This window comes from Paramisgurnus dabryanus, chromosome 1 (assembly GCF_030506205.2).
Source record: "Paramisgurnus dabryanus chromosome 1, PD_genome_1.1, whole genome shotgun sequence".
NCBI lineage: Eukaryota > Metazoa > Chordata > Actinopteri > Cypriniformes > Cobitidae > Paramisgurnus > Paramisgurnus dabryanus.
In genome coordinates this window covers 66,026,596-66,053,788 of record NC_133337.1, presented here as the reverse complement: position 1 = coordinate 66,053,788, position 27,193 = coordinate 66,026,596, and the positions used below count along the sequence as shown (strand labels likewise).

The window sequence follows — 27,193 nt, the reverse complement described above, 5'->3', positions numbered from 1 at the left end:
TTAAATATATGTCCCCTTTAAAGCACCGAACAGAGATTTAGATTTTTTTCAGCATTTAGATCCTGAAAGTCATGCTCAGCAATCTTGTCTGGCCTGGCTGTTATCAGACGTTCTTCCGACTCTAGATGTAAAACAGGTGCTGTGCTATCTTTTCCTGATTCCTTTTATGGCCATTTTAAGTGATCTAGCTATATTAAAAGCTGCCAGTAAACTCCAGGGAATGCCAAATATGGCAATTACAGTGTGTCACAGTTATAAACTGCAACAGCGTTTCTGTTTCACTACTCCTGCTGAGGAAAAAAACTGAGTAATGAGACACCAGCGATGTAAGAACAGAAGAAACGACAACAAAGATTTTCATGTCACTCCTTATGAGGCCCTGAAAACATGAAACAACTTTATCTTTTTGTATCGCCATGAATCATAACAGGTATCTAGATGTATCATATAACTAATTTTATACTATTTTATCCAGAAGAGAACTAAACTTGTTGCATAAATTCCTGTAAAACTACCAGTAGTCACAAACATAGAAAATAATTAAAGTTATGTGCAGCAAAGTTCAACACCAGTTTATTAAAGTCTTTGGACTTACTTGGTGGTGGGAGCCTATAAGAAATCTATAGTAATATGAGGCAATGCATAAAGTTTAATGATCTATTCATAGATCTATTCCTGCATCGTAGGAATCCTAAGGGCATAACTGCAGTCAAATACCAAAGAAAAGATTTGCAGTTAAATATGTGGTACAACGAGGCCTCAGTGAATACTACACAATTAAACAAGGGTTATATCGATCTTATTAAAGCAGTTTTCCGAGACGAAAGATTCTGTCCACATGTCAGCATACACCTGTATTAGCATTTTTCTTTCGTGAAATACAAAATGTTTTATTCCACTTATTGTGGAGCTTGACAGATGTGGCTACAATTAACTGGTGTTTAACTCTTTCCCCGCCATTGACGAGATATCTCGTCAATTAAGAGAAAACGCTTCCCCGCCAATGACGAGATTTTCCGTCTTTCTGCAATACCGCTATTTTCCACCAGGTGGCGCCCTTCCGCAACTTTTTAAAACGAAGTATTGCCCTATGGCAAGCTGCTGCATGTCCGTGTCTGTTTTAAAGATCGCTCTGAATGGATCTCTATGAAAAGTCCGTCATAAAAATTTAATTATCTCTGCTTTTTGCTCAAAATATGGTGTTTTTGCAAAAACCTACCCATATTCAAAAGCTGATTGCAAAAGAACCACTAAAGGTAGGATGAAACGTTTTTTTTTGTTTGAAAGCAGAGGGTCTGTTCTTTCATTTGGTATATTGTATGTTTATATATTTAAAGAAGAACATTTTCTGGAAGGCATTAAACTTTGGTGAAAATCATGAAAAACGCTGGCGCTGGCTGGCAACTTTTTTTAAAAACGCTGGCGGTGAAAGAGTTAAAACATTTCCCTGTGCTTTATGGGAAAAGGCATACTAGTTGAGAATGATATGAGTCTGATGAAATGGTGACTTTTTGGGTAAATTAATTTACAGTCTGTACAGCCACTGATTTCAATACCTTGACATATCCAACTAATTCACACTTATTCCAACATAACGGCACATAATGCAAAGTTTTCAGTGTGCCTATTAGGCCAAGTGAAAATACAAATACAGCCTGATGGACAAGCTTTTAAGGGTTTTACTTTTACATGCTATTGCATGATATTTCACTTTTGAGTAGCATTTCTGATCTGAGCTTCTATGTGCCCAAACATGCAGAATCCACTCTAAAAATACAAAAACCACCCATTGTACAAAAGTGTCTGAATCCTGGTGTCTATATCAACTTAAGTCAGTAATATTTCTAGTCTATGAAACAGCACCATTTTATGCAACACCTGGCAATGGGCAGCCCCCTCTGTTCAGTAGATGTGAAGTCCAGCAGCTTTTTAGACTTTTTTCAATAAAGGAGAAATAAAAAAACAGATACATTTCAAAATATACAACACTATCGCGAACGCGAAGTTTAGATGTCAGGTGACTACAGAAGAGAAACAGTCAAATGGTTAATCAATGACACTAGTCTGATTAAGAGGAGGACTTACAGGGTTTCCCACAGCACTTTGCAGTTCGGGCGGCCCACCTAAGCTGTGAAACCCTACCACCTTAACTAGGTCGTTCAAAAAAAAAAAAAAAAAACACAAAAGGCCGTCAAGTGCATCTCGGAGAATAGCGCGGACGCGCTTCACACCGCCAGCGGGCATGTGTGCAACAAGGCCGAAATGAGAGAAAGACGTGGTCCGTCGCTGTCTGGAGGATAACTAGCCAGTTAATAAAACATCTCGGGAAATAGCGCGGACGCGCTTCACACCGCGAGCGTGCACATGCGCCACACGCCCGAAATGGTCTGTTTTGGGTTTATTTATGCCTGTTATTGTATTAGTCTATAGTTCTTGCATATTTAAAGTAAGTTAGCTGGTGATTTTGTTGTTTGAGCAACCTGCTAGATAGGTTGCACGTCCCTGTTGATTCGATATAATTGTTGAGCTCTCTTGCTCACTTTATTTATGTGCATTATTTACATGCTACAGTAGTTACACTTCTTTAAGATAATGTAATTAATAGTCAAGGAAATAATTTTTTACAATCTTCGCGCTATCTATCATTGTTCGCCAGACGTTCTACAACATCTGCTTCAGTTTGTGTTTATTAACTCTTTCCCCGCCATTGACGAGATATCTCCTTCCCGCATTACCGCTATTATCCACCAGGTGGCGCCCTTCCGCAACTTTTTAAACCCGGAAGTATTGCCCTATGGCAAGCTGCTGCATGTCCGTGTCTGTTTTAAAGATCGCTCTGAATGGGACCTCTATGAAAAGTCCGTCACAACAATTGAATTATCTCTGCTTTTTGCTCAAAATATGGTGTTTTTGCAAAAACCTACCCATATTCAAAAGCTGATTGCAAAAGAACCACTAAAGGTAGGATAAAACGTTTTTTTTTTTCATTTGGTATATTGTATGTTTATATATTTAAAGAAGACCATTTTCTGGAAGGCATTAAACTTTGGTGAAAATCATGAAAAACGCTGGCGCTGGCTGGCAACTTTTTTTAAAAACCCTGGCGGTGAAAGAGTTAACCCTTTAGTTTCACTTCATCACGCAGCTATTCCCGTTAAAGGTAGCTGTTGAAAACATTGAATTAATTAATAATCTAGTATGTGTTCATTTTCTGTCATAGTTTCTTCACAATTAAGTTTTATTTGAGTGTTTTAAATAAAAATATTTTCATTTTCATCATGACTTATACGCCCCCGCCCCTTTGATTGCCACGCCCTGCCCACCCACCAAACTCTACCACCTTAACTCTTTCGCCGCCATTGACGAGATATCTCATCAATCAAGAGAAAACGCTTCGCTGCCAATGACAAGTATTTCCGGCCTTCCGCAATACCGCTATTATCCACCAGGTGGTGCCCTTCGGCAACATTTTAAACCCGGAAGTATTGCCCTATGGCAAGAGGCTGCATGTCCTTGTCTGTTTTAAAGATCGCTCTGAATGGGATCTCTATGAAGATGAAACGATTTTCTTTGTTTGAAAGCAGAGGGTCTGTTCTTTCATTTGGTATATTGTATGTTTATATATTTAAAGAAGAACATTGTCTGGAAGGCATTAAACTTTTGTGAAAATCATGAAAAACGCTGGCGCTGGCTGGCAATTTTTTAAAAAAACGCTGGTGGCGAAAGAGTTAACACATTTTCTGCGGGAAACCCTGACTTATACAAGTGCTTGTTGATTTACAAATGTTTTAATTCTGGATGATTTTGGTCATCTTTCTCATTCTCTTTTATTCCTTCCGCTATTTCCTGACCGCTTTCTCATTCCAATTGAGGAGATCAAGTAGAGCTTTCCTTTTGTTCCAGGTCTCGTGGTCTTTAAAATACTGCTGCGTTTCTGTCTTGGGATGACAGGTAAGGTTTACATTGAACAATCTTGTCATATGTTTGCTTTTTGAGTGCCATTACTTGTTTTTCTTTTGGACTTTTCAAATTCTTCTTCTGCCGAGTCATATTTATCAGTATAAGCTTAAACCCTTCACCATCTAGACCTGAGGGAACACCCTCCAGCAGTTAGAGATGCTCCACATACTCATTTTCAACATCAATGCCCATCAAGTGAAGTGAGTCAGGGCACACTCACATTATCCAAACCAAACCGCGCCTGGGCACATTTGACCCTCACAGCCTGGTTTGTTTGACTAGTGTGATCGCTTTGTACCACATCCGGGCGCGGTTTGGTTAATCGCACCCTGGCCGGCTGCAGAGGTGGGCTCGAGCACCGTTTACTTGGGCTCAGACGCGGAACGCACAGCATGATCGGAAATCACACCAGAGCACGGTTCAAAAGGAGAGAAGTCAATTGTGTGACCACCCACCTTCAGCTGCCTTCGTAAAAATGCAAGCAGCAGGGTTACATGAATGTCCGAACTGCACATGCAAAAGACCAACCAAGCAATATGAAGGCATGTGAGAGGGCTGCAAGGTTTCCCGCAGAAAATTTGTTAAGGTGGTAGAAACTATGACAGGAAATGAACACTTACTAGATAATTAATGAATTAAATGTTTTTACCGGGAATAGCTGCATGATGAAGTGAAACAGGTTAATAAACACAAACTGAAGCAGATGTTGTAGAACGTCTGGCGAAACGATGATAGATGGCGCAAAAATGTGAAAAATTGATTATTAACTACATTATCTTAAAGAAGTGTAACTACTGTAGCATATAAAAATCTACGTAAATAAAGTGAGCAAGAGCGCTCAACAATTATGTCTAATCAATAGGCACGTGAAACCTTGCTAGCAGGTCGCTCAAACAACAAAATCACCAGCTAACTTACCCTAAATTTGCAAGAACTATAGACTAATACAATAAGAGGCTTAAATAACCCCAAAACATAAGTCCACTTACAGTTCTCACGGACAACTTTTTATCAACTGGCTATCATCCAAACATGTCGGACCACGTCTTTAACTCATTTCGGCCGTGTGGCGCGTGTGCACACTCGCGGTATGAAGCGCGTCCGCGCTATTCTCAAAGATGTTTTATCAACTGACTAGTTATCATCTAGGTAGTGACGGTCCGGACCACGTCTTTCTCATTTTGACCTTGTGACGTGCGTGACCGCTCGCGGTGTGAAGCGTGTACGTGCTATTCTCCGAGATGCACTTGACAGCCTTTTGTGCAGCGAATTTTATTTTATTTTTTGACGACCTAGTTAAGGCGGTAGGGTTTCCCAGCATAGGTGGGTCGCCCGAACTTAAATGTGCTGCGGGAAACCCTGGGCTGCGTGTCATCGCGCACCAAACAACTTTTCTGCCTTGTTCAAAACAATCGCATCCTAATGACAAAAGCACGACCGGGCTCAGATTGATAAAAGTACAGTGTGAGTGCATGCTTCTAGGGGAGTAGGGAGGGAAAACAATTGCGCTGTGTCACCGTTTTGATTTGGATAGTGCAAGTGTGCCCTCAAACACAGAGGTAGCTGGCTGTAGCTTTACATCAGCATATGCATAAATTTGGGTGTGGGATTTCTGTAGAATTATCGATTTTTTATCATGTTGATCATTTTTTATTATTTTGATCAAAGCAGCTGGCATAGATAAGGTTCGAGGGGCTTTGTTAACCATCACTGGTTCTCACACCGATGTCAGGGGTCTAATATCATCTTTGGTCTCAAGAGGTCCTGTACACTCTTGTTGGCTCTTCCACTGAAGGCAGGGGACTGATCACACCAGCTCGTAAGTCAAGGTTGGAACAGCCCTGTTAACCGTCACTGGTTCTGCCAATGGTTTTGTTTTATTGAATGGTGAACTACCATTGGTTCTTTTTCTGACTGTCCGTCTCCCTCTTTTCTTCAATCTCGCTTTTCTTTCGAATGTCATCTCTTCTCTCTTTTTTGCCTTCACAGGCTGCCTGTCTTTCTCTTAGTATCCACGAATGTGTTTGCCTCTAAAAACATGAGTATGATCTCAGCTGATGAAACCTGATGAAACTTCCCCTCTTTCACTGTACCCATCACACTGTCATAATTACTCTCTCTTTACCTCTCTTTTTTTCTGTTTTTTATCCAAAGAAATTCAAACAAAAACTCAATTTTAAACTCTCCATCTATCAATCCTTTCATTCACCTATCCATAATCAGATCAAGCAAAGGATTAAGATTCTTCGCAAAGAAAGCAAAAAACCCTGCAAAAGTGGCTTTTTTAAACAATTAAAATTTATTTTGCTTATAAACCATTTTGATTGTTAATCGTAAACAAACACTTTGTCTGCTTGTATTTAATAATAATTGTATGTTTTATAAAATAAGTTCATAATTTTCATTTTCTTCAGTCATTATTAAAATTGTTAAAATATGTTGCTTGCTTGTTAAGTGTTGAGACACATAAAGGTACGGTAGGCATACTGGCATGCACATGATCATGATAGTACCACATCCGTCTCACTTTTAGCCAGGGAAAACCCTGTGGTCTTGTGGCTTATTGCTGTATTGTCCCACAAAATGTTGGCACTATGTTGGAGTTACCGACTGATGCCCAGTGTAATATCTGTGTCCTGAAGCAAAACCAGTGGAGAAACACTGGACCGTACCACATCACATACTGAAGTTCAAAGAAAAAGAAAAATACCCCAAAGACATCCCACTTTAAGCTATCATGAGATGATTTTCTTTGGTCTCGTTGTCGAAATAGGTACTGTGGCAGGGCCCTTTGCGGGATTCAAATCTCAAAGCATATTTTACATTTCAATGTGGTTTTGGGGGTCTAACATTCTCAGAGTATAGCAGCGTCACTAGCAGTCATCTTTAGTTTCTCCAAATAAGGGCATATTGGGGGGAAATGTAATCCTAAACCAAGTCGGAACATCTTAGTCTGACAGTCGATGAACTCAAGTCATGTTTATAAAATTCACCACTAAAAGTACATGAATAGCTACTTACAGGCCAGCTCTTATAATGTAACTGACAAGTGATGGAAACATGCTTATACAGCTTAGTAAGGTAATGTAGTTTTAAGCATCTAAAACCATAGTCGGACACTATCTCAGATTTTAATGTGAGTGAAAAACAAGTCTGAAGAGCGTTTCTTATGTTCATGGAAAAAACCTTTAGCCATTAAAGTATAGCTCAGTGGTAGACCATTGCATAAGCAGTGCAAAAACTCATGAGTTCGCAACCAGGGAACACACATACTGATAAATAATGTATACTTCTAATGCACTGTAAGTAACTTTGGATGAAAACGTGTATCAAATATGTAACTGTTAAAAAAAGGAAAACTAACAAGAGCTAACAATACAGCTGAAAAAGCAACCATCACGCTATGAGATGATTTTCAAAAGAAAGACAAAATGAAATAGAGCTTTTATGAAAATCCATTTAGCCTCATAGACGTTCAGCATGTCATGTGCTTTACTATAAACCTGACAGCTGTAATGTAACCACTTGTTCTCTTTTACTGGAGATGCAACATTTATAACAATAATAACAATTTAACAATAAAAACAGCTTCAATCAGTAATACTTAGGATTAGGGCTGTCACGATTATGAAATTTGGCTGACGTCTAATAAATTGTGACGATTATGAAGATAAATTGCCTGTTTAGGGCTTTGCCGATTATGATGATTAATTGTCTGTTTAGGGCTTTGATGATTATGACGATTAATCGCCTGTTTTTTTGCTTTTGACATTTAATTCTGAATATATCTTTCAAAAACTTACAATTCTTCATAAGAAATAAACACAAAAAACTGTCTGAAAAATTACTGAAAATAAAAATGCAATCAGAATAAACTGACTATACCAGAACATGCCTTTATAAAGTGGCCAAACCTACTAAGTTCATATTAGTACTGGACCACATGTCTGTAGTGGCTGCAAAAAAATCTACTTCATACAGATCCATTAGAACAGCATCCTTCACCTTAAATTTGGAAATGCTGTTTTGGAAATGTATGTTTTATCTGGCAGTTCATACTGCTTATCAAAGTTTTGCAACATTTCTTTAAATGCTGTTTTTCCACTGCATTGAATGGCTTTGCAATTTATCGTGTTACACAGTCAGTTAAGGAGCACCATTTATACGTTCTCGTTTATACAGACGCTGCAGCTCCCCCTTGTGTTTTTTAGAGAGATGTGCAATCATTGCGGTGATCTGAAAACTCAAAACAATTGCCCTAATTAGGATTGATGTCTTTTTGAAACTTAAAATGGTGGGTAACCTAAACATTTTTATGTAGATCAAAGTCAAATAACAGAAATTTCCAAATAAATTTTGCCCAACATCACAAATTATAAATAATTTTTAAAAGGGCTGTGGATCGGTAAGAATCTCGCATTATGATATGGATAACGATACAGATCACGATACAGGGGTTGAGATGCTGTAAAGTGAGCCAATAAATTAGGATATTTACTATTTTAGGATGTTATTTTATTTTGGAAAAGCTTGAGAACACGGCACCATGTGCAAACCTTTGCAATAATATTCATGGCGCACCCCTATGCAAGTACTTCCTGCCACTGTTTAAGTTCAGAAACAAGAGAGTGCTTTCTAGTGGTCAGGATATAAACTTCAAACGAAAAACAATTGCCATTTATATTTTTAAAATATTGATATAGCTTTTTTTCGATACCGTTTTGCCAAACAAAATATCACGATACTCACTATCACGATAGTTTTTACGCTTACATTTAAAAATCAAGTTGACGTAATAAGTTATATGTAAAACGTTTTGATTTTTGTGTATTTTTAACGGGTTTTTTTTTCAAAAGCAGTTGATAGCCTGAAGTGGCTATTTTCTTGAAATAACCTGACAGCATTTCCTGAAACCTACCCACAAAGATAAAAAGGCTATAAAGACAACAGAGCTGACAACATTTTTAAAGCATAACAATTGCAGGAAACTCTGTAGTACCCTGAACTAGCTTCTTTTGTCTTCACCACTCATACAATAAGTAAAATAAAAACATTGTCCTCTCTCAGTCACCTAACAAAATGCTGCGATTCCACCCTGGCAAATCTTTTGCCTCTCTTTACACACATAAATGATAAATTGCACTGCGTTAAGTGGGCTTCCTATAGGAAGTGATACAGCCAATGGAGTATAAGCAAAAGAGGTGCAGGGTCTTAAGGGAAACCACACTGAGGGCTCAAGCGTTCTCAATCTTCCTAGTGAAGAGTATGTGTGTGGGCCCAACTGTTTACATACAAACTCTGTAATCTCAGTCAAGATCAGGCAGCTAATTTGGTCAGCCATGTCACATTCCTGTGAAATAAACAGGGTGGCTTGGGCTCTCATTAACCACAGGACCATGTTCTGCTGTTTGACAATCCCTTGCTCATTCTTTTCTCAAAGCAACAAACCGTTCATCGATTATTTTTGTACTGATATGGTTTTATTTTCCTTTGATTGAAAAGGATTCCACTGAGGTTAGTGGGGTTTTTTGTCTGGTCGAACTAGCTTTGAAGAAAATAAATATCTGTACGAAGTGATTTGATTCACACACAAGAGATTAGGTAAACAATCTACACAGAGAGTTAATGTACAATGGTGCGATGTAAAACTTACCGATTCATCCAATGCAAAGCGCAAGCAGCCATGTTCATAAAGCACGAAGAATCGCCGTTGCCATTTCTGTTTTAAAATGAGAGATCATTCATGTCAAGTTCATATTCAGTAAACCAGGGATGTCCAATCCTGCTCCTGGAGGGCCGGTGTCTCTGCAGAGTTTTATTCCAACCCTAATCAAACACACCTGATCCAGCTAATCAAGGTCTTACTAGGCAGACTAGATACTTTGAGGCAGGTATGGTGAGGGAAGTTTTAGCTAAACTCTGCAGGACGCCGGCCCTCCAGGACCGACTTTGGACACCCCTGCAGTAAACTATAAAAAGTGCCTATTCATCAATGGCAAATACCGCCATATTACCAAAAACATTAACTCCGGTGTATCAGACATTTACGATCAGGTATATCAGATACTACATTTGTCTACGAATACTAAACCAAACAGTCGGCAAATAGTATCCCTTCCCCCAAATCACTTTAAACACCCCGTCCTCTTACCCTGGATCTCTGCATTGGATTGTCAAAGTCCGTCCCCTCTGGAGCCAAACAAAGCCATCCACCATATATTGGTTTGGCCTGCAATGAAACCAAAACATTATATTAAATCACACATAAACAATGGCACATGTGTATGGAAGTCAGAGGGAAACAACTTTTCTTTTGACTGTGTTGATGTTTTCCATCTTTCAAAATAAATGAACATCTTGAAAGAGTAGGGCGCAAACCACAGACTTGTTGGAAAATATGATCGTTTTAACAAACAAGCTTGACTACTTTGAACATGTAGGCTACTGGTTGATGAAAAGACGCAGCCGAGCAGGACTAGGCATGTTAATATAGCTTCTCTATGGTGTACGCAAGCAGATGTTTTGCCTTCAAGGGTACGAATGTTATATCAAGATGCGTCTCTCACCTGCAATCAAAAATGTGACCTCTTATTTAAAGATGACTTATTAATGATCTTGATTTAACATACTGAGAAGGGATATCAGGGTGAACATCTTCACAAAACCTTTGCCCTTGCAGAACCCTAATGTACACAGATCATATCCATAAATATCTCTTTAAAACAACAGAAATTACCTGGGGACCATATTTAGCCTTTTTCTTCTTTCAGGAAGGGGGATTTAAAACAAAACACAGCTGTGAGTAAAGCATTTAACTCTGATGGGCCACGAAGCCAAAAAAGCAACGGCACACCCCTGCGTTTTCCTCTACACGCTGAAGGCCTGCTTCCTCTCTCCAGCTTCACACCTAACCCTACGGCCCTACTGTCCGCATCAGGTTTAACTTCTAATTTCCTCCCAGGCTGAAACCAGAGGGTGGGCAGGTCCCAGTGGTCTACTTTATCCCTGCATCCCCCTCACCCCTGGATGCACTCGCCCTGAACTTCTACCCCCACCTAAACAACCCCCTCCTCTCCATGCTGAACCACAGCTTCTGAAGTGGGAGCGACCTTTGGGAAACTCTGCTCCACTTTCCCAACACGCACTTCCTTTCACAAGCCCCCGTCCCTCGCGTGCCCTGTCGTAGCGGACCTCCTTCTGCATGAGAATTGCACAGAGACATGACGCAACTTTCTATCTTGAAAATGTGGGCTGGAAGTCAAATTAAAATACAATTGCTTTATGCAGACACTGTATGATTTTCTGTCGTTTTCTATTAGTAGGCTAGGCAGTAAATTGTATCTTTCTATTCTACCTGTATAGGTTAATAGGTCCTGAGGATGACGGGTTTAAATGCTCTTGCTTTCAATGGTAAAAATCTTAAGATTCGATTCTGCAATCCTAAAATAAGATAAAGCGCATTTTTGTCATCTTTTTCAATTCCATGGAGCTCCTCTGAAAGGACCTTAGAGAAATAAAGAACCTCCTTAAAGGAACCGAAAACTTCAGTTTGAAAGTCTTATATAAATGAAAGCTAAATAAATGACTGTGTGTTGCCAATGCCAACATCCACTTAAAGGGTTGTTTGGATCAAAAATTGCAACACTGCACTCAGTCTTCAAGTTATATAGAGGATCAGATAACTGTAAAACAAATAAAAAGACAAAGAAAAATTAACTTGGCAAAATTAAAGTGAGCATTAACAAGGTGACCATTAATGCAATGTTTAAATTACAGAATGAGGGCAAACATTTTAGGTTTGGTTTGCCAGGTAATACAAAAACTTGAAGTAATACAAGATAAGATTTTCTATATTGCAAAGATCCTTTTCACAATTTAAACACTCACAAACATGCACAGAAAAGCAACAACTTAAAATGTACCCCGCCTACGAAGACTTGTATTCTTTACTTTATATTTGCATTTAACTACTAAAATTAATTGATAGAAACTGGAGATGCACCGATCGACGGAATTGGCCGATTTTATGCATGATCTGGCCTAGGGTTGTTCCGATAGACATCAGTATTGTGTATCGGCGATCGTCAGACATATTGCCGATATCGGGTTTTAATGGCGATTGTTATTTTTATCAGCATCATAGTTTCACATTAACATGCGCACTGCATGCTTTTTCTCGCATGAGAGTATTTGTGGGCTTCACTTTTCACTTTCTCTTTTAAGAAGGTTGCGGTCGTGCCAGTGTTGCCCGAGTAAATCAGCTTCTTTTTTGTCCACCAATCGAGTGGTTTGTCATAAATGAGTGTAAAAGGAAAAAATAAATGAGTAAACTCATTTATTTATTCATCATATCCGATACTATCGTGTATCAGTGATCTTACAGGCTGACAATAGGACAATCTCAAAATGGGGCATATCACCCAACACTAATCCGGATGGTCAGTCTCACGACATTTCGATCCCGAGCCGGTCCTTTTGTTGCCAGTTGCGCAAGCAATAAAGTTTCAGCCACATGCACACTTGCAGTTGAAGCAGCTCTTGACCGGTTACCCAAAAGCTGTATTAATTTAAATTCTGAACCCGAAAACGTGATCCGTTTTACATAAAGACCACAACCCGAATCGTCCATGCAGTCTGCCCGTGCCTATATTGATTTCTGCCCCGCATCTGCAAATGATACATTGATATTATTCCACCAGTTCACCCGCCTGATTCCAGGACTCTGCTTAGGGGGTGCGTTTCCCAAACAACGGCATTACTCACTGCTAAACCACCATAGGATAATGCGCAGTTGGACAAACTAACTAGCTTGTCACAACTGTTTCAAGAAAACATAGTAACTTTTTCGCACATCCGTCATTTGAACCAATATAGTTTATGATGTCAATTAGGGTGTGGAGTACTAATTAATCCGTTCAGATCAATTTAATGTCAGATTATTGCTGAAAATAACGTACATTGCATCTAAAGGCTGCTTTTGTTGTCGGGTTTTAGTTCTCTGTCATTTAATTTCAAGATTTTTTCTTCATTCGCAAGTTTCCTTCTACGTTACTCATCCCAGGGATTCCCCGATTATAAAGCTCATAGTTCTGCGCACATGCGCAATTTTTGAAAACAGCACTTTAATTCTGTTTACAAACTAAAAGACATTAAATGGACTTTGTATACATTTAGAATGATGGATATAGAATTCACTGTATGTTGCTGATTGCTTATTTTGTTAAAAAGCATGATCAATCAACGTATTTACCTCATACTAACCACAACTGTCCAATTGATATTTTGACATCTAACATAATTTCAATGAGCCTGACTGAGTTTGAGATTACTTTATTTTGAGATTTTTAGGTGAAAGTGCAATGTGTTATAATTTATCTTATGATGAAAATAAAGTTTTTTTATTAAAAGAAAAGTGGATTTTTGTTTGTAGCTTATATGAAAGAAAATCGGAAATGGCTTAAATCTGCATTGGCAGGACACACATACAGAAAAATCGGAAATTGAAAAAACCTTTCCTAAGAGCATGCTCTCTCTCTTTCTCTTACTCTCTCAATGAGTTTAGTATGAAAGTGCATTATACCCAGATATCTTAACCTAAACTGCTGCAAAAGCGAGTCATGAAGTTAAAGTAGCGTTGCACAAAATAGGACACCATGTCGCGTCATTGTAAGCAATCCATAATAAACCCATTGCGTGCATTTAAAATTAACAAAGCAAACGCTGTTGTTTTTAGCCACTCTCTTATAATACAGTAAACATTTGGGAAGAAAGACAACAAAAAGCTGCAGGTGTACACAAATAATAAAAAACCCTATAACTTTGATAATGTGCTTGCTCTAACACTCTTAACTGAACCTTGACAATAATGGTGCCAAAGCAAACAATTAAACAACAGAAAGCTATGTTTACACAACAATGATAAAGTGAAAAACTGAAGTTTTTGACAACGCTGCCAAAATAATCCAGTTTCCATGGATTCATAAATATGACTGAATTCACTGTACGTGTGCCAGGTCAGTAGATTGCGATGTTATCTTGTAAAGAAACGCTACACGCCTGCAAACATAGAAATTCTTCTACAGAGCAAAAAATACAAAAAAAATCAAGATGGCGAAAACATCAAGCAGTTTTGTTTAGACGGATATAATAATAGATTCTTGTTTTGAAAAATTTGAATTTGTAGGACCCCAAAACAATATTTTTTTTTTCATGTGTACGCATGGTTGAATGCACAGCATTACAAAGCAAAGTTTATTTGATTTATAAACGTACACAAACGTTGGAAGCATCTGCATTGCAACAAATTTCAATACCCCTCCTGTCCTGGATACTACATGCTCCTGTACGTGCATGCATGATTTTCAAAAATCTGGCGGGGTGCGTAAAGAGTACTATTCTGATTACAAAGGCTGCGTCCGAAAGCTTAGGCAGCTGACTTGCTGCCTCATGAGGCAACAACACCGGAGGCATAAGGGCAGCTCCGAGAAATGCATTCGAACAGACTTCATTGACAGCATTACCGAATTCTGTTTGAACCAAAGAGCGCCTTGTGGTAACTAATTCCAAATTTGAAAACTACAATACTAATTTCTCGCTAGAAATGCAATCAAAACATGTAAAAAGTGAACATATAAATAGGGGTGTGCCGGTTTCAGAATTGGTGATGACGGTTATGACGTGAGTCAAATGTGACGGTTCATCGCATAACCGTATGTGGGGGGCGTTTTGCTCGTTTAAATGCTCGTGGATTGACGGGAAAGTGTCATTTTACCATAAAATCATGAATGTGATGCCAAGTGTGTTTTAAACAGTAATAACTTTGAACAATTTAACAGAAAGCAATGAAATATTAAAAAAACACACTGTTGCCAGAAGACTGCGCTGTCACTCTCTGCCCAGCATAAATTAATCCTCTATCTATCATCTATTTTAATAATCTTCAGAGAAACAGTTTTGTGCATTGGGCTTTTTATGTCTGTAATTGTGTCTATATCTGTCATTACATGGACCAGAACAGCACGAAAACAATGTGGATTAAAAGCGTATTGAAGAGGTTTTGCTCATAAATGCGCAGGTAAAAGAAAGTAATATGAACTTGAGATTGTTATTAAACGCAGCCGGTGTAAAAGCACAATGGCCACGCGCAGCAAACACTCTCCGCAGACGCGCTGCACAGTGCTCACTCGGCGTTTGAATAAACTAGACACTGATTAGCTACTTGCTCTACGTTTCTTTAAAATTAACAGCAAGACAACTAGCAGTGAATGTGCGTTCAAGAGAGTTAGTAGATTAGCATGGGAGGATTTGAACTTGAAAAGCGGAGTGTACTGACGCCTTTCCGCGGTTAAAACAACATTCCTTCTCATGGTCATTCATGTTTATTTGATGCTATAAATTAACTAGAAGGAAGAGATGATTGGAAAGGTGAGACTTTGTTTAATATGTTAAATCTCAAAAGTAACCGAAAAGTAACCTGATCTGTCCTGTATGTCAGCGCGTTGTCAGTGTCTGCTCCGCTCTGTATTTTTCACTGCGTGAGAACGTGAGGGGGCGTGTAACACAGACTGTTAACAATTGTTTTAAATAGTATTTAAAAATTCTTTATGATAAAAAATGTTTTAAAAAATATTTTAATAACACGGTTTTGGCGGTTATAGAGTTCTAATGACGGTGTTCAACTATAACCGTCGGTCTCACGGTTATATAATGACCGTCACACCCCTACATATAAATGAATTCACACTAAATTTGTGCTTCAGCCTCTTCCTTGGTCCTATATCATTTTTTCGAACTTGACCAGGCTCGACCAATCACATTCCCCACGCACGTCCATTTAAAGAATTGTGGGACAGGACAATAAAGGTATCTCAGGAGACAGGAACCTAACCAAACATTGGATTCGGACATGACTTGATGCCTTCATGCCTTGGAATGTTGCCTCCATAGGCACCATTTTAGAGCTTTCAGATGCAGCCTGATTTGCGTCTTGCACCCTGTACACTAACCCTCGTACACACAAAACGGAACTACACTTCAGTCTTAAACCTTATAAAAACTTTCCTGTTTGTGGTTGAAATCATTGCCATGTAAATTGCCCCTAAAAGTGCACATTACAATGATCTACTCTTTTAATTAACATTTTCTATACAAATAATTAAAAAATCTAATGTGCTTGGGCTTACAGATGCTAAACTGAATGAACCTTGTATAATGATGGTGCCAAAACAAACAATTAAACAACAGGATATTTATGCACATCTTTCATAAATTAAAATAAACCCAACCCCTATGAAAAATATTGATACAACACCGGTGGAGCCAAGAGCACAAAAGCTTGAGGTAATAATGACCGCTGGGCCATGTTCACACCATTAGGGTGATGTAATCCATAAAGTGACTCATGACTCTTGCAGATAAAGGGTTAACCGTTGGTAATCTCTCTCAACCCACAACACACACATGCTGGAGGATGCTGACGTAGCTCAATGGGTTAAAAGGCCTGTTAACCATTGGGTTGAGGGTATGGGATCAATTATAAAGGCCTTTATGGTTTGTAACTTCTGTCATTTATGCCTTTTCAAGATATGAAATGCTACATTCAAACAACCAAAACTCATTTTTGGTTTCTCATGGAATAAGTTAATTCAAGAAAAAGTCAGAACGGTTTGCATGAGCTCACCTCAAAAACCCACTCAAAACCAGACACGCGTGATGATGAGAAGGCCAATTTTTTTTTTAATCCAGCAGCAAAGTCATAAAGTACCTATAATCTTGAGGTGGTTTAAAAAAAAAGTTCTGGTTAAAACAAACCTTGGCATAATCAAAGGCTTCCTTTAAACCCCTCCAGCATGAAAAATAATGCTTTCCAAGAACTAACAAATGATCAACTTGAAGCTCTTAACAAATATATGCCATTATAAAGTGACAAACACAAAACAGCTCCAACCAATAACGTCTTAAGAAAACAAATACATTGTTTATGGCGAATAGCAACTGTATTGAAGCAGACTTTATATACAGAAATTTTGTTGTTTTTAATACCATTAACGTTGATTTCAGATACTTACCTACCAAACTAAGCATTTTAGTAGATATATTTTTAATACACACTCCTTCTCATGTTTGAAAACAAAGCTGAGTGACAGCCATACATGTATTATGTTATAACCATGCACATATTTATCTCCTATAGTACATAAAGATGTGAATATTTATATGTTTATTATGATATCTGTATAAAATATATCATTTTATAACTTTGAAGACAACCACCTTTCACGAGAAGCTTTATTTTGCATACAGTCTATCTAATCGATAAAGTGCTGTTAGCTAATGAAAATCAATTGTCAGGACTACAACCTTCTTGGTTACTACAAACAAAACTGAACCGACATATTTACACAACATTGCGTCTGTTTACATGGATAGGTTAGATATTACATTAATATCATCTGCCACACAAAGTCGTGAAATGCACCTCTCATACCTGATTGAGATCCTGATCCGTCAACAGATGCAGCTCTCGAGGCTTGAAGCAGTTCTGACATTTGCTTTTGTTGAAAATGTTCGCTTGAAATTTCCTACAAGAGTTTTCTTTTGCGCTAGACATCTTAATCCTCTGTTTTTGCGTGTTTTAAATTCCACAAATGTAACGTTAAAGATGAAAAAAATAACGTTGCTCCCGACACTCTTTCATTCGACTCTTGACACCGTCAACGCCATGTAAACCATAGCAGATCCAAATCTTCTTCCCTAATCCTCAATGAAGTCCAACAGCAGAAGGTTTAAGTGCAGAATTTGAGTAGTTTATATAAACAGATTTCTAGTTAACAGGCCTGCTCTGTGTTTTGCCTGGTGTGGTTGAGTTCATGGCCTGCCCTCACAAAGCGACTCTCTAATCTCATTTCTGCGAGAATCAATGCTGGAATTGTGCAAGCGGTAAACAAAGCGATTATTTCACGTGTTCCACCGATCAAATGAAGCTGGACCCAGCCCGACGTGATGCGAAAAACCTAAAAGTTAAGGGAAAAAACACGACGAGAGTGGGAGGTATTCTGGTTTTCTGTCCCAATCGCAAATTGTCTCAGGCTTGAAGTTTTCAGGCACTTCGCTGTGCTAGCGTCAGTTAGCTGGCTAATGAAGCCTCTCCTTCGGCTCGTTTACTGAGGCTTTAAAAATCCCAATGTTCAAGAAAGTTGACATTTTAGCCTCCGCCTGTAACGCATATTTCTTAACTCGAGCGTTGTGACTCCGTGGGTTTGTATAATCGCGTAGTTTAAGAGGTTTTCCAGCGCTTAAGAGGGGCTGTTTTCTCTCCCCTCAATTGGGTCCGATCTTCCCAATGGAGGGAGGTCGCGCGAGCTCACAGATTTGCTGCTGGAATTTCATTTTATCTCGCGAGAGTTTGACCGCTTTCATGAAGAACGGTCCTGAAGAAAAGATATCCACCCTGTGGCCACTGTCTGGAATTTTTATTCAGATATTAAGAAACACATTGAGCAAATTAATGCTTTAGCTTGTACATAATATACAAACAACTGCAGGTATCTACAGCGATCAAGAAAGAGTAATGTATTCTGAAAACTTTGTGAAAATATTTAGAAATCGGAAGATCTGTTATGTATCCTCTACTTCTGCATAGTATGTTTTTTTTTTTTTTTTTTTTTTTAAAGTTAAATCAAAAATGTTACCTGACAAAGTTTTTGAAAGCACAAAAAAGCTAATTTAAAAATCTTTAGAAAAAAAATATAAAAAGCAATTAAAACAAATGTAAGGATAATGTAGACCTATCATAAAGTTGTTTTACATTTTTCTCATAATTCTAGGCTACATCTAAAGTGTTTTGGCAGTTCTATGTATAAAATAAATGAATAAATAAATAAATGGAAAAAAACTAATATAAATTAGTTTTTTAATAATTTCATATTTTCTTTGTGAATGAAAAACCATTTACAAATAGATCTCATTAATCAAAACACTAAATAGTTTGTCTGAATTTATTATCATTATCTCTCAATAATTATTTATACATAAAATAACAATTCATGGCATACATGAAACATTTATTGTACACCTCTTTATGTACACCTGATCTTTATAATTATAGATCTTTAAAATAGTACTTAGATGTGTGTAGTGAATAGTACATTTTATGTGTGTTTTAGCAGTTTGATTGTGAAAAAGTAAGAATTATTAAATTTTTACTTGCATATATACATATTGTATTATATTAAAATTACCTCATTTAAAAAGCAAACCAAAATTGTTTCAATATTATTATATACAATATCAAAATTATATTATATATTATTGTTAGTTATTAGTTAATTAACACAAATATCCTTAAATCAATTAAGATATTTGCACTTTATTGCTAAAATCCTTTATCTATCAATAATTATTTTTAAAACATCAAAAATGCGATTAATGCATGGCATGAAACATTTATTGTAGACCTTCTTGTATTTTCTATGTTTGTAGATCGTTATACTTTTAGATCTTACAAATAGTACTTTTGACATTTTATGTGGGTCTTTAAAAATATGTAGGTGTTGTAACTGTTTGAAAATTGTGGAAAAATGAGAATTGTTTAATGTTGGCATGTGTACATTTCTATTGTTTTTTGAAATGCAACGCAAATTGATTTCAATAAAATATCAAAATTATTGTAATTAATTATCACAAATATCCAAAATCATTTAAGATCTTTGTACATGTGTTAGATGGTTTGTTTATCAATTCTTATAGAAAAATCTTTATCTTTATAGATTTTTTATTGTTTTTACCTTACATGTATAATACAAGGTAACCTAATAAATAAATATCCTTGGTAAAATAACATAATATACCATTTTAACAATCTGCATTATTAGCTCAAACATTAATACTTTACAACAATATACAGTAGAAAGAAACCCCTCTACAGTGTGTGACTTGAGATCAACTGAAGACAGTTTCTCCACATGCCCTCGAAACTATGCACAACATACAAGACATGTCGCTAACTCGGACACATGCTATTAAAAGATCCATGATCCTGACAAGTTGTGTCGGCTGCATTGGGAGTCGGTCTGAATGAACAAGGGAACTGACAGGGTTCAATCTGGTAAAGTAACCAGAAACAAACTACATTTCCACTTAAATCTGGATTAACTCTTTAGATACACTGTAAGTACACTGAAAATACAGCAGATTACAGACGCTTGCAGTGTGTGTGTGTGTGTGTGTGTGTGTGTGTGTGTGTGTGTGTGTGTGTGTGTGTGTGTGTGTGTCTTTCTTTGACTCCATATCAGTATTAGCCAGAGATTAATCTATCTGTGACACTTGCTTGTGTTGGACTTTGGAATATTTTGTTAAAATTAAAAAAACTTTTATTGGCTAGAGCAGTGACCGGCTCATTTATTCACTTTATGAATGTCTTAATATGTCCTTGTTGTATATCTAATGTCAGTATCATGGAGGTGACTTGGCAAAAGGGGCAGTAGCTTAACGGTGTATATTTAGAACTTGCTCTCAGCTTCACTTTTATGGAAGTAATGATAGCAGACAAATGTTACAAACGTTACTGAAGGGACAAATGATCACAGAAAACTATGTTTAGCATTTGTTAATTTGCTTGTTGATATATTCCAGTGTACAGATAACTCAAATAATGATTTTACAACTGTTCTGCAGGCATATTTGTTACTTTTTTCCAATCTAATGATTTTTACACATCTGATGATTCAATGACTAATCTGTGTACACAAGTGTTTCCTGTTTAGAGGTAATTGTTGATTGAAAACCATTTCTGTGCTATTTATTAACTCTTCTGTGTGCCCATTATAAATAGATCACAGTGTTGATGTATAAGTGAAAATTTTGCTAAATCTCTCGCCTTATGACATTTTTCTTCTGTGAAACAAATAAGAAGAAGACCGAATAGTGCATATATTGTGCTCTTGCAGTTATAAAGTGGACTATAGTATATACTACTGTAAATTACTTAAGAATTCACACGAAAAATGCTGGGTTATTGTCAATCCAGCCGTGGGTTAAAAAGGAACGAACCCAGCTGTTGGGTTAGATTATCCCTGAAAATGTTTATATTTGACCCAACAATGGGTAAACACAACCCAGCATTTTGAATTGAAACAACACTAATAGGTTAAATTACGACCCAATGGGTTGGGTTTGTCCCTTTTTAATCCAATGCTGTTGAAAAAATGAGACAGTGAACAGAGTTGCAAAAATAATGACCTCCATTGTCTTCTATTGGTCAGCTATACAAATAGTCCAGATTTAAATCTATGGTTAGATTCGACATTTATTTATTTGGCAGGTGCTTGTATCCAAAGTGTCTTACAGTGTGTTATTTTTAATCAGTAAGTGTGTTCCCTGCTACTAACACAATGTTGTACAAATCGGTATTAATTAGGTCGATTGGTTGATGTGTGGATGTTTAAACAAATAAATATTTAGTTATAGTCAATGTTTTCACTTATCAGGGAAATCAGCTTATAACTGCATACCCAGACAGCAGATGACTCCGGGCCAGATCCGCACAGGATCAGCACTGGAGCTGGTGACTTTGGATGCAGATTCAGCCCAGAGTCATCTGGGTCTGCATTTTAACAGCATACATACTTCACCTTATATATAGTCAGGCCAAAAATATTGACTTATGATAATAGGAAAGCCTTTGTTCTTCACAGCTCACAGCTTGACAAACCTTTCATATATCTCCAACCTCACAAGCATGGAATAGGTTTGGAAAGTTACACATGATTTTGGGATCATTCATTGTGACCTCACACACAGTAGTGTTTTATACCTCACAAGACGAGCAGTCTATTAACTTCTGTTTTTCTTGGTTTCCAGAGGATGGCTATCCCATCTGTTATGATTCTGCCTATGCTGATAGTGGTTTTTGCTGGAGTTTACTATGTTTACAATGAGGTCATGCGATTCATGTCCAAGTCCATGGTCCGGAACAAAGTGGTGGTGATCACAGATGCTGCATCTGGAATGGGAAGCGGTAAGGCTTGATGTATAAGTGACTTCTTCGCCACACCATCAAACGCACAACAATATAAATACATAGTAGTTATATAAAGTGATCTCTAGCTTTTTGTCCAGAACGGGCCAAGGTTAAGCTATGTAATTATTCAAATTAAAATAATATTTTTGAATCAAAGTAACTTTTGAATACACACCATTTGAACATACACTATATCTGTTGCATTATATAAAATACAGAAATACAGTAATACTAGTTGCTTATATTACACTGTAAAGAGTATTTGCTGTCTTTATTTATCTTGAAAAGAGTTGCTACAACTTATAAAGTTATAACAACTCATCTCTAGTCAAGATCAATAATAGTAAGTTGAAATGGCTTGTAAATCAGTTGATTAAACAAATAAATTTAAGGCAGCAAATAGTAACACTTTAATAGGGTCATATTTGTTAACATTAAATGCTTTGAACTAACAAGCAATATAGATTTTTTTTTAATTTACTGTTAGTTAAAGGCAGAGTGCACAAATTCTCAAAAACACTTTAGAAAAGGGAGTTGGACCGACTACCAAAACACACTTGTAGCCAATCAACAGTAAGGGGCGTGTCTTCTAACCAACATCATTGCCTGGGTTGAATGTGTAAGGCGGGTCTATCAAAAGAAGGTCAAGATTCTATTGGGGTAGGGGCGTGATTGTTTAGGTGATTTCAAATATCAACACTGGCTTTATTGTGCACTCCACCTCTAATGCAATACATTAAAATTTATAAAAAACGTATTAGTAATGCGAAATTACCATGAACTATGACTAATACATTTACTAAAAGTAGCTACTGTTAGTTCATGTTAGAATATGCATTAACTAATGTTAACAAATACAACCTTATTGTAAAGTGTTAACAAGAAAGTTAATATAAAGTGTTTTACACTATACTGTACAATGATAAGTATATTGTATAGTATCTGCTCAATACACCTGTGCAGTATAGAGGACAAATAGTGTCTGTCTAAAACAAAGTAGTTTAAGATTGGCAGAGAGCAGCCATACCAAATAAAGCAGTGGACTGATAAAGAGCAACTGGATGCTTTCACACATCAGAGTAAAGATTGATGGGATTGTGGACTCTACAGCCTCATTTTTGTGATTAGGTCATCAGAAAACTTTACAGCCATTCAATTCTGAAAGGAACGAACAGATAACAACTTTATCATGTTTTACTAAGGATAGACTGCATTTAATCACATGGTTGCCCATTCTTTCCACTAATGTAATGTTATGCATTCTTCTAATATCATTGTCCTCTGATTTCTCTGCTGGCTTGTTATCTAATAATTTCTCTCACTTTTTTCCAGAGTGTGCAAGACTGTTTCATGAAGGTGGGGCAAGGTTGGTTTTGTGCGGGCCAAGCTGGGACAAGCTTGAATCTCTGTATGACTCCCTGTGCAGCGGATCAGACCCCAGTACAGTAAGTATAAAAAGGAATCCTTCAACAAGCCTGTCTTATGAATTGTACAGTTCAAATTGTATCTGTGTGTCTATGTTTTTTCCTCTGTTATGTACAATGGCAGGATATCCTCTCTGACAGCTGGATGTCCATGGATCTCTTTTAGATCTCCTTTCAAAATCCCATAGGACTAAAAAATAACAAAATATATCTCTTTAATATTAGTTATTTACACAGCAAAATGAAATCAAGGGCATTTAATTTTCCTTCTGAAAACAGACAATTGTAACATCATTTACATTTCATCACCAAGGATGATAACTATAAAGATAACTATATTCAGGGATGCAAACTCATCAGAGGTGAAAAAAGTGACAAAGATGTGAGCTTAAGAATATTTATAAAAATATGTAAATATGTATAAATAATTATAAATAAATAAATGGTGGTCACACCAGTTACTGACTAGTTTTTGGACCCCCCGGACCCCCCCCCCCCCCAATACAGTAAAACATATTTAAAGTGGCCATTTAAAGTGGCCTTTTATTTTGTCCAACCTAAGGCACACCCGTGCAATAGTCATGCTGTCTAAACACCATCTTGATATGCCACACCTGTAAGGTAGATGGAGAAAAATGAGAAGTGCTTACTAACACAGATTTAAACAAATTTCTAAACAATAGTTGAGAGAAATATGCATTTTAGATAGAAAAAGCCTTAGATCTTTGAGTTCAACTCATGAAAAATGAGGGCAAAAACAAAAGTGTTGCATTAATAATGTTGTTCGGTGTATATTCCAGAAAAAATTTATTTCAGTTTTAATTGTTGGTCGGTATGTGTGTCTTTTTTTACCTTATTTTAGATATTTTGGTCGCCCCTCATTAAGGTAAAGAACATTTGGGGCACTGTCATACACCTGGCGCAATGCAGCACAATGCGCGACGCAAGTGTTTATTGCTAGTTTCAGCACGGCGCAGTATTAATTTTCCTGTCCAGCGTCACATTGTTTCAATTGCAAATGAATTTGCGGCCATTTGTGCGCCCATTTTGTCACACATTGCGCTGCATTGCGGTGGGTGTATGATAGTGCCCTTAGACTCTGCGCTAGGCGCACAAACCATTTACCCCATCATTAAATTAGCAAAAGTGCATTCGGTCACACCCTTTTAGATGGTGTGCTGTGCGCTTAAGACCATGCGCTTAGATTGTTAAAATAGGGCTCTTGACCTTGGATTACTAAAATAACTCTCCAGATGCATTGCAAATGTGGCCGCAGAGTGCAGTGACTTTTTAAAGGACTTTGTCTCCATACCTGATATTTATTACTGTATTTCCTGTTTAAGACTTTTTCACCCAAGCTTGTTCTGCTGGACTTCAGCGATATGGAGAACATCTCAGAAGTGATCACAGAGATTGAGGAGTCCTATGGCTGTGTAGATGTCCTGATATGCAACAGCAGCATGAAGGTCAAAGCACCGGTGCAGAATCTTTCTCTGGATATGGATAAAACTATAATGGATGTCAACTACTTCGGGCCTGTTACTTTAGCCAAAGGTAGAAGGTTGTAGCTTAAAATACTGCAACAAAGTGAGATAAATCGGTTTATTGGAAGAAAGGATGTTAAACTTGCTTTCTTTCTTTCTACAGGTCTCCTGCCATTGATGATAACTAGGAGGGCAGGCCAATTTGTTTTGGTCAACAGCATCCAGGGGAAACTGGCTCTCCCATTTCGTACCTCGTGTAAGAGTGAATCATCACAATGTAGAATAGATTGACATGCAGGTCCATAGGAGAATCTGTGGCTAAAACTCTGCAGAAACCTCCACATATTTCTGCACAGATTATTTGATGTTTTATGTACTGCTTCTTATATTGATGTGGTTATTTTAAAGATGCTGCCTCCAAGCACGCTGTCCAGGCATTCTTTGACTGTCTGAGAGCAGAGGTGGAGGAGTATGGGATCTCTGTCAGTACGATCAGTCACACCTTTATTAATGCAGTAACAGAGAGCACCACTCCCTCCAAAACCCAGCCCACCAATCCCCTATGGGCATGTGAGTAACCATTCAGTCACTAAACAACTGTCATGTAGCAGTAGCAACATGTAATAATTAACCTAGTTAGTGGTTAGAAGGTTTTACAACTTTTAAGAAAAATGTCGACATACACCCTTGGATACATCTGTTTTCTGACGTGCGTAGTTCTCACCTTGCTGAAAATAACCAGTAACTTGAACATATTTTCTTCTATTTGGAAACCATCGGGAAGGTGAAGGATTAAACTAGCTTTGCTTTAAGACACTCTTTCTGTTCCAAGTTGCTATAAGTTAAAAAAGTTAAATTATTAAATTATTTTGTTTACATCATATATGTGTGTGTACTGTGTATAATAATATACACACATTCATGTATAATTTTAAGGGAAAAAATAGATTTATATATTAAGTATTTATATTTAAATATAATATAAATTATAGATAGAACACAAAATCTTTTATTCTGCACACGATTCGTCGTTATTAATCGTTATGCAGTCCTTCAAAATGCATTTTAGTGAAAGAGTTTAGTAATTTTTTTTCAAGATGTTAGGCAACTTTATATATTTCATATATTTCTTATGAATAAGTAGTTTTACCCATGTGTACTGTCTATATGCATATTATAAGGGTGTAGTTGTTTGTTTGCAGTGCTTTGAAACACTGGGCCTATAGACGGTTTCATCGGATGCACGTGCATTGTTGTGGTTACACGCCTGAACCAAAGTGAACTTCCGGCCTGTGTTTATTTATCGATCTTCCATGTGGAAGTCTACCGGAAGTTGTGTTTAGTCCATAAAAGCCATTTGTTTATCTTATTGCTGCTAACACCGTCTATGTAAAGCACTTTATGTCTATGCTCAATGCTATGCTTCTGCTATGCTGCTCTCTTCTTTATGATTTTTGGACAGAGCCACAGATTCTTGACTTTTATGCCTGTTACATTTCCACCAGACATCTCTAGCAAGCTGAAAACTCACGGAGTGAGTCCCAGTGCCCTGGCCCACGAAATAGTAAGAACGGTGAACTGGCACAGAAGAGAGGTGCTCCTCGCTCACCCCATCCCCTGGGTGGCCCTCTATACCCGCTCACTGATTCCCAGTTTCTTCTTTGCTGTGGTTGCTGCTGGGGTGAAGGATGGACACATGGATGAGCAACTGAACTAAAGAGAGAGAGAGAGAGAGAGAGAGAGAGAGAGAGAGAGAGAGAGAGAGAGAGAGAGAGAGAGAGAGAGAGAGAGAGAGAGAGAGAGAGAGAGAGAGAGAGAGAGAGAGAGAGAGAGAGAGAGAGAGAGAGAGAGAGAGAGAGAAAGATAGAAACCAGTGAAAGAATGACCGGAGGAATTGCTTTTAGTTGATTCACAAGCTTTGAACCCTCTTTCCAGTCTGTTCTGATATAAAAATAATTTCATTTGTGGACATTCATTATAGTTACAGCGAAATGTGACATTCTTGTAATTTAGTCATATGGAGAAATCTTAAACAATAAAGCTTTTGCATGTCCCATTTAAAATTGTAATTGTAATTATTTTGATGGTTTGTTTGTCTATTCTTAATGTAGCATCTATGGTTATATTCATGGTGGGAACTAGTTAGTCCACAAAAAGTTGATCTATACAAGATGACACATCTCTTTCTCTCTCTCTTTTCTCTCTTTTTTTCTAACACATCATGGGCCATGACAATTAAAAACCAAATTAATAATGAAATAACATTTAATAAAAAAAATATGTTTTTTTTGACTTTGGACAACAAA

General features: G+C 37.4%; 2 protein-coding genes across 6 annotated transcripts in view; one reads left to right on the top strand and one right to left on the bottom strand.

The window, feature by feature from the left end:
• Nucleotides 1-18,312, bottom strand: part of mprip (myosin phosphatase Rho interacting protein) — a 56,829-nt gene extending 38,517 nt beyond the window's left edge. For 3 of the 4 annotated variants that reach the window (XM_065253538.2, XM_065253540.2, XM_065253541.2), the window contains exons 1-3: nucleotides 17,447-18,312; nucleotides 10,112-10,189; nucleotides 9,614-9,679 (exon numbers count right to left, since the gene is read on the bottom strand). In XM_065253538.2, coding sequence (XP_065109610.1) covers nucleotides 9,614-9,679; nucleotides 10,112-10,189; nucleotides 17,447-17,569 — 267 coding nt within the window. In that variant the 5' untranslated portion in view covers nucleotides 17,570-18,312. The remainder of the gene's footprint in view (nucleotides 1-9,613; nucleotides 9,680-10,111; nucleotides 10,190-17,446) is intronic. The other variant, XM_065253539.2, reaches the window with a different exon arrangement.
• A 1,624-nt stretch (nucleotides 18,313-19,936) lies between these two features.
• dhrs7cb (dehydrogenase/reductase (SDR family) member 7Cb) lies at nucleotides 19,937-26,695 on the top strand. 2 transcript variants are annotated; one of them, XM_065253543.2, is made up of 7 exons: nucleotides 19,937-20,065; nucleotides 21,820-21,976; nucleotides 23,312-23,424; nucleotides 24,747-24,957; nucleotides 25,051-25,143; nucleotides 25,296-25,457; nucleotides 26,393-26,695. In XM_065253543.2, the coding sequence occupies exons 2-7, from the start codon at nucleotides 21,823-21,825 to the stop codon at nucleotides 26,602-26,604; spliced, it is 945 nt and encodes a 314-aa protein (XP_065109615.1). In that variant the 5' UTR covers nucleotides 19,937-20,065; nucleotides 21,820-21,822; the 3' UTR covers nucleotides 26,605-26,695. The 2 variants fall into 2 exon arrangements, with proteins under 2 accessions (XP_065109615.1, XP_065109614.1); XM_065253542.2 differs by having other exon boundaries at nucleotides 19,952-20,127.
• The last annotated feature ends 498 nt before the right edge of the window (nucleotides 26,696-27,193 follow it).

Excerpts from the sequence above, each read along its gene's own strand:
- dhrs7cb (XM_065253543.2), top strand. The coding sequence starts at position 21,823 with ATGGCTATCCCATCTGTTATGATTCTGCCTATGCTGATAGTGGTTTTT. Across the intron at positions 23,425-24,746 it reads GCGGATCAGACCCCAGTACA|ACTTTTTCACCCAAGCTTGT; the intron begins GTAAGTATAAAA and ends TTCCTGTTTAAG. Across the intron at positions 25,144-25,295 it reads TCTCCCATTTCGTACCTCGT|ATGCTGCCTCCAAGCACGCT; the intron begins GTAAGAGTGAAT and ends GTTATTTTAAAG.